The sequence below is a fragment of the Macadamia integrifolia genome, chromosome 7 (genome assembly GCF_013358625.1).
Source record: "Macadamia integrifolia cultivar HAES 741 chromosome 7, SCU_Mint_v3, whole genome shotgun sequence".
Taxonomy (NCBI): Eukaryota; Viridiplantae; Streptophyta; class Magnoliopsida; order Proteales; family Proteaceae; genus Macadamia; species Macadamia integrifolia.
The window spans coordinates 3,859,671-3,867,720 of NC_056563.1; the positions used below are offsets into that span (position 1 = coordinate 3,859,671).

At 38.5% G+C, this 8,050-nt stretch overlaps 1 protein-coding gene and 1 long non-coding RNA gene across 4 annotated transcripts in view; one reads left to right on the forward strand and one right to left on the reverse strand.

Annotated features, from left to right (window-relative positions):
• Positions 1-5,818, reverse strand: part of LOC122084582 (nucleoid-associated protein At4g30620, chloroplastic-like) — an 11,565-nt gene extending 5,747 nt beyond the window's left edge. For 2 of the 3 annotated variants that reach the window (XR_006141944.1, XR_006141945.1), the window contains exons 1-2: positions 5,604-5,818; positions 2,184-2,326 (exon numbers count right to left, since the gene is read on the reverse strand). Coding sequence is in view for 1 of the 3 variants with exons in the window: in XM_042652942.1 (XP_042508876.1) it covers positions 2,184-2,326; positions 5,604-5,697 (237 nt within the window). In the remaining 2 variants the exon portion in view is untranslated. The remainder of the gene's footprint in view (positions 1-2,183; positions 2,327-5,603) is intronic. The other variant, XM_042652942.1, reaches the window with a different exon arrangement.
• A 494-nt stretch (positions 5,819-6,312) lies between these two features.
• On the forward strand, positions 6,313-6,837 carry LOC122083654. Its single transcript, XR_006141693.1, has 3 exons — positions 6,313-6,520; positions 6,621-6,664; positions 6,747-6,837. It is a non-coding gene; the product is annotated as an uncharacterized LOC122083654 (long non-coding RNA).
• The last annotated feature ends 1,213 nt before the right edge of the window (positions 6,838-8,050 follow it).

Consider the following 8,050-nt stretch of genomic DNA (forward strand, 5'->3'; position numbering starts at 1 on the left):
GGTGGGGGGAGTGTGGGGGGGCTGAGGGGCATGTGCAGGGACCATTTCAAGAGGCAGGTTAAGATGAGGTTTTGACTCTTTGAGCCCAACTACCATGTTGACCCAAGGCTTTGGAAGGCGCCTAGGCGACAAGGTGCCTGCCTAGGCATGCAGTCTCAGACTATATTTAATATAGAAATGATAATGCAGTTGTATGCATCAATGCAACTCTACCATTCAAATCCTGGATATATAATAAAAAAAAAAGGAGCAACCTAGTGCACGAGGCTCCCGCTATTGCGGGTCTGGGAGGGGCAAATTGTACGTAGCCATACCCCCTGCTTCGCAAAAGAGGTTGTTTCCAGGTTTTAAACCTATGACCAACATGTTGTAATAGTACAACTTAACCGTTGTGCCACAGGCTCGCCCCCAAATCTTGGATATATGATGCACCTAAAAAATTGGCAAAACCTTTAAAGCCCACCTAAGTCCTGATTCTGATTCAATTGACCATCAATAAGAAACATAGTTCTCACGGCATCTAGGCGACCCAAGACATTGGAGAGGGTCCAAACGCAAGGCGTACAAGGCGCCCACTTAAGCGACACCTTGACAACTATAATAAAAGCATCAAATTGTGGCTGAATTTGATAACATTCATTTTTTTTCCTCTTTTCCTTTTTTCCTTTTTTCCTCCCCATCTACTTCCAACAGTGTGGATTAGTCATCAGAATGCAAATTCTCCACTTCTCTCCCCCCCCCCCTTTTCTAATATACTTTGAATACAATGATGCCTAAAATCACCTTATGCGGGTCTGGGGTTCAAAAACCCAACTCGGATCGCTTATGGGCCCAAATGGGCGTTGAAATCCAAATACAAAAGTGATGGCAATTTTGTAATTAGATCAGAAATTGGATGACTCTAATGTGAGTTCAACAAGATAGGATATAATGTGGAATATGAATTAATGTAGAGGAGCAAACTTGGAAAATAAGCAACAACAACAACTCAATCTTTTCCCAACTAAATGGGGTTGGCTACATGGATCCACAAACCTGGAACATATTTAGATTAAATGATAAGACTGAACTAACTAAAAAGGATGGGCAAAGATGTGAATAGGCCTCAAGTTGTTATATCGTAAAAAGGGGGAAAAGGAGGGTATCGTGTCCTACCTCTGGATTCTGGATGCATCAGACAGGTGATAAATCAGTAGCTTTTGAAGGAGGGAACTCCTTCCTTAGAAGGTAGTTGACCGTGCGACTTTGGGACAAGGGTCGAAACACAAAGCCCTACCGGATGTAAGGTTCCATTTACAAGAAACTATTGTCTTCTGCAACTCAAAACACCAAGAGAACAAGAAGAAAAGATTCAGGTCTGAACCTCTCACACAGGAGAGATTGTTGGGGACAAAATCGTAGGTATCAGGTTGCCGGGAGCAGAGGGTCCTTCGCTCAAAGTTTCAGAACCACTGGATGGGTATGAGAGGAGTTTTATGGCATGAAAATCCATTCAATTGTGCTGCAGAAAACAGAGTCAAGTCTTAGTTTAAGAATTAATGGCAACAGAGTTAAAATGATGAGTAATAACAAAGAAGTAAGGAGAGTGATGAAATCAAACTTCAGAACAAAGAAGGATAAAGAAAAAATAACAGGAGAGAGAGAGAGAGAGAGAGAGAGAGAGAGAGAGTAAAAATACCATGCTATTGTACCAATCCGGCACAACTCACATAAAATCCATTCATCTTAAAGAGATACATAAAGAGTCCTAATTGCAATCTAAAACAGAAATTAAACTGGACTCTAACTAGCCTAGGCTAAAAGAGAAGGTAACAAGATAAATCTGAATAAATAATAACCAAATTAATAAACTAATATACCCTACAGGACCCAAAAATAAATTGGACCCGGTTCATCTCCATCTGGCCCCCCAACAGGTTTGGGCTGGTCCATGGAAGTGTCCTTGCATCATCACCTCAAAAAAAATTTGTGGTTGCCTCACACAAATTACCGCAGCATAGGCAAAAACTGGAGCCCAATATCTATACAAGAACTTGAAAAGTTGAAAGCAAACAAAGGAATGACATAAAACTCGCCATACCATGATTAAATACTTGTGCATGTTACAAGAGTACTGATACGTGTCTGAAATGCAGATGAAGGTAACCATGAATCAACTGGAAGAGAACTGTAGCTAAATTTACCTTTGATTGGCCATCATCATTATCCTTCTTTCCTCCAAATAAACTGTAAACCCGAAAAGATTTTGGGTTACGAGATCTTTTACTTCCAGGCCAGGATAATGCTGGTATACCAATTGGACCAGTGTTTGGGTTTAGTCTATTACCTGAAAAGCAGAAGAGGTCACAAGAAATGGATTTGCAATTGTCTCTATCAGACAGCACAAACAGAACCTAAGAACATGCATCCTTGGATAAAGTAATAGTCAAATCAATTTCAAAAGGGTATAAAAATTGAAGGGCATTGAAAATTCTATTCTTCCACCATTGCTTGATATACATAATCAAAAGTATGGCTACGTTAAACCATAAGGAACTTTAAGCTCTAGGAGCATATTGCCTCGATAAAATTATCTGAACTATAAAGGGGAAAAAACATAATGGTGGACGAATTGCATACCACAAAAATGCAGAAACCTAGATTGCATTGCAAAGCTTCCAAGGAATTAAAGAAGAAAACCGTAGGGTGACCACTCAACTCCTATTCTAAAGCACTCTCATCAATAACCAATAAACAAACCAAATTCCCTGCAAAATGACAGCCACAAGGAATTTAATTATATTTTCTAACGCATCAGACAACATCAACAAGGTCATTGTTGGTTGCATGCTTCTATATGCAGAGTGATAATTCATATTTAGCCCTTTGGGACAGTGATAATTAGCCCTTTGAGCATGTAACATTGGATTTGGCCCTCAGTCCATCTAGTAGAGCCACATCAATCTCTGGATTCATCATTAAAATAAAGCATACGAAAAGGGCACTGGGGAAGTACATGGCAAACAATAATGAGTCCCTTAAAAGGCAATTAAAGCTACCCTTTCTAGAAAGATCCAATCATCATACAATTTAAGGGATCATCAGGCATTCATCTTGGAATTGACTCAACAAGAACCTGACTGACCCAACCCAATCCACTGGTCAAGTTTGGTTTAGGATTTCAGAAAACTCGAGTGGGCTAAGGTTTGAATTCTTGGGAGATGTACCATATCTACAAATGCTGGAAACTTATAATTTTGCATAACATCACAAATGTCACATTCACAAATATCACATTGAATAATTTTGCATGACGTCACAAATGTCACATTGAATCACTTCTCTCCTTTCCTTTTTTTCCCCTTTTGATTACCGAATCAATTTAGTTTCAAACATTCACACGCCTGAAACTCATAAATTTGCACAACGTCACAAATGTCACATTGAATCACCTCTCTCCTTTCCTTTTTTTCTCCTTGTGATAACCGAATCAATTTTTCTTCAAACATTTACATGCCTGAACCAAAAACCCAGGTTCCTCTCTCCCTCTTCTCCCTTCAACCTCCTCTCTCTCCTTTCTCCGAATTCCCCTCATAAATTCTATATCTTTTCTTTTGTCAGAAATTTAGAACCCCATCAAACTATAAAACAAAATCTTCTATAATACTGATACTAAGAACCATAAGCTTGCTACACCTGCCCAAACAAAGGTTGACCAAAATAAGGTGCCAAGTCTGTTGAATATTCTCCTTTCAGATGTTGGAGAACCTATGATGGGTTTCTAGAAGCCTATATTAGGTTCAGAAACTAAGTTCACAAACCAGAATCACAGTGAATAAGTAATGACCAGATTTGAAAGAATTTCAATACACTGCAATCAAAAGCTCAGATGGGCCTTATATTCTAATCGAAGGTCAGAAAATAAGAAAAAGGAATGAAGCCTTAAAGTATGGTCCAGATCCAATGGTCTGAAATGAAGTTATGATGGTGTCCTACACAAAATAGGATACTTCTCGTATCGACTGTATCTCCAAAGGACTGTTGGAGAAGTTTTGCTGTAGGTAAACGATCACACCCTTATTGTCAAATTCAACAATAATCTTTTTATGACCTTCAGAGATAGATTCCAACTTAGCTGATCTTATCACCATTTCTTCAACAATAATAGGAGAGACAAACTTCTCTGGACTAGAAACTACAAATAATGGATTTCCATGATGATTCCGTCCAATGAAAGGCCTCCTTTATCAGTTCCTGGAAGCATGCAAGCATTACAAGTAATCTTCACGAAATCCACAAGTGAAGGAGTCCAATTATGCTCTATAGATGACTGGTCACAAGAAGATATTGGAGCAGTTGTAGAATGGAGTTTCACCGATGCAATTTGAAACTCACAATAGGCCTTGGTAGATGATCAAATCACTTCCTCAAGAGATCATGCTCGGCGGGCCAAAGACCAAATCATTTCGTGACAGCCATAAAAACCAGCAGATAAAATATCATTGAGATACAATTTCACGACTGGTTTTTTACCCTTGTTGAATGAAAAAACCTCCAGCTATGAAATTCAAGTTTCAAGGCATGGTTCACTCACCATGGGAACAATGTAACCAAGAGGACCGCCAAACCAAACCGATCTTGCAAATGGCAACCTAACAATATGTGAGATATTGTTTCGGTTTCACCACATCTGCTACACTGGGGAGGAACAAGTGGATTACATTGTCTGAGATCATAGCAGTAGCCAAACCCGAGACGAACCTCCATAGAAATCATTGAATCTTTGGGTAAATATGATTGTTCCAAATGTATTTCCATATCTGAGATGAAATGGAATTCCAAGAAGACCTCAAGTAGATGAAGAGGCATGAGCCAACTGCTCTTGATCTACTTGATTGGAAAGTAGATGGTAAGAACTCTAAACTGAGTAGACACCATTTTTAGCAGCACCCCATACTGACCGGTCTCTTTGAGGAAATAATGGTAATTGATCTTCAAGATTTCCACCAATTTTGATGGTGTGAAAAGATCATATAAAATATCATGCCTCCACAGCTTTGTTGTGAAGGAATGAATCACAAAATCCTGGTCCTCCTTCCTCTTTTGAACAGCATAACCATTTCCAAAACACTTAATGCAACTTAGACTTTCCAGATTTATCAACCCAAAAGAAATTTGCTACTGCCTTTCGGAGATGGTTTAAGATCTATATTCACGCATAGGGTTATTTGAAGGTGAGGTTTAGACTTTCGGTTCAAGGTTAACAGATTAAGGTGTCAGGATGCCGGAAAAGATGGGAAGAAATCGGGAAAACTTCATGGTAGTTCAAGTTTCATTACATGGTTAATGAAGATTCCAGCAACTTTGATATTTTCCGGCAAAATTTCATCGTCCATGGCTCTTGTTTAAGGTTTTAACCAAATGGCAATGTTTACACCAAAGAGGATTTGATGTAATTAGGAAGCATGGTTATTTCCATGACAGATTTGAATTTCATTTGTCAATCAGCCTAACCCTAATTTATTATCCGCTTTCGCTAATTAAAGGTGCAATCGGATTTCCAAATGCAACAAAGAAAATCAGGTAGAAATTAAAGTAGATGAGAACATGAGAAGAAGACTTACAGAAGGAGATTGAGGATAAGCTGGTAGGGCTTTTCCGGTTATTGATACTGTGCAAGTTCGAAATCTGAGCAGTTAAAGCGCTAGTGGACGCCATTAAAGAGGATCGAAGCAGACAGATAAGAGAAAGGAGAGGAGTAATAGATATTTTTGAGTTCTGTGAGAAGGATAGTTGAGATTTTTCATTTTCCTTTACGTGGATAAAAAATGCCTAATTTTTTCAGTTGAGATTTTTTTTTTTTGGATGGTAGAATTTCAAATAGATAGTGACTAGGAGTAAAATCGTACTTATGTAAGAACGCTCTTTGAACTGTCCGATTGGGATCCGAGTGAATTTATGCCACTGTGGCTTTTTGGGAATTTGTGTATGATGCTGCCATGACTTCTCACCCTGCCCTACACGCCCTCAACTTCTGTGATGGATCTTTGCCAGCCGAGGGATTGGCTCGAGACAGACCAGCCCCGGTTTTGTGTCAGTCTGTCAACTCCCTCTCGTAAGAGGGCTTTCCATGCCACCAGGGTGGAAGGAATCTCCGATGCGACACCAATCGTATTGTAAGAAAATAATTTTGTCGACAACTAAGGAGTAGGGAGAGTCCTTTAGGGGGCGTTTGGTTTGAATTATCCATCGGACCAGATCCCAGGGAATCAATTTCTCATTAAATTTAAACCGTTTGGCTCATTTTTGTGAAAAATCGATTCAGAGTCGTGGTGGCCAGTAGAATCAGGGATTTCAACTAAAATCCATGACTCATCCGGATTAACCTCAATAGGTTAATCCGGGATCGAGTCACGATTTATTGGGTTGGTATAAAAAACATGGATTCACATTGAGTTCATTATCCACGGTTTCCTGCGATTCTCACGGTGAAGCTCGACCGAGGTTCTCCCTGAAACAGAGCGACGGAGGTGAGAAACAGGTAAATCGTCCTCTTCTTCTTCTTCTTCTTTCTTCCTTCTCTTTTTCTTCTTCTTTTTTTGTGTTTAGGGTTTCTCACGTTTACCCTCTGTCCATGACAGATGCTCGCATCTGAGAAGAACACCTAAAACCGAGTTGATTGAAGGTGAGATTTCCCCTCTTCTTTGTATTTTTGGCCTACATTTGTGTTTTATTAAGATTATTGAAGTTCGGTTTCTATTTTTCAGGTTGTAAACTTCATATCTAGGGTTTACCCTATTTCCAAATTAGACGATCGACTCCAAGGTTTGAAGAACTATAATCGAAGCTTGATTTAAGGTTAGATTTCGATTCTTATGTGATTTTTTTCTTCTTCATATGAGTGTTCTTAATATTATGGAAATTCGGTTTCCATTTTTTTCTTCTTCTTCTTCTTCTTCTTCTTCTTCTTCTATGGTGAAACAGTCTATGATGATTCATCAGTTTCTTCGTCTATGCTTGTTCTTGATCCTGATCTCTTTGTATGTTTCCTACTCTTCATTTCTGTCTCTTGAGAAGCATATTTGAAGGATCAGAAAATTGGTTTAAAGGAGGTTCATAATGGAACCATCGAGTCAGAGTCTCATAAAGGAGAGGAAATACCCCTTTGTGTTATGGTTTTCTATACTGTGCCAGTGGATGCTTTTTTTCCTCTATGTTACTACTTTTTTTGTTCTCACTCTTTCTTTGTTCTGGTCAGTGTTAGTTCCAGCAAAGTTGGAAATTAGCTATGCATATTTCAAATTATGTCAAGTGTATATTTGTTATGTGTTAATTTCAAGTATTCGTTTATTCTTCTTCTCTGTTGTTAAATTCAACTATCTGTTTGGTGAAAAATGAGGTGCAATAAAATAGATCTTTTCTATAGCACCCAGTATAATTATTACATTAATATTACCATACCCACATGCCACATTGCATTGTTATAGGTGCTTCAAGGTTATTACCCCCTCCTCCAAAATCAACATTCTCATTGTTAAATCTCAATAATCACTTCCCTAGTAGCATGCATGATGTTTAAGACAAATTTGCCCTTGGGAGTGCACATCCAAGACCAAACACAAAATGATACTTATCATCCTTCCCAAATATTCATATCTAAAGTCTATATACAAATCTTCCACGCTGTTTATAAATTTTTTTACTTTGAATTGAATTGCAAGATATTAGCCAACCCTCTTTAGGTGGTAAAGCACTAAGATATAACAGGGCTTTAGAAATTGATGTCAGATTGGTTGACACATATTGGTATTGACCATGATCGATACAGATATTTGACCGACACAAATCAGCTGATATAGTCAAGCTGTATCAATTTTGCTAATGATCAATACCAGTGCCGATACCATGAACTAAATAGCTGGATAATTGTTTTCATAAGCTCTACTCTGTTTCGTTTATAAAATAAACTATGTGATCTTGGTGGATCTATTTTGTATGGGTTAATAGTTTCAATTTTTGAATCTTTGGAAGAGAGTGTTATCCATTCATCTGGACCAGAACCTAGTGACAT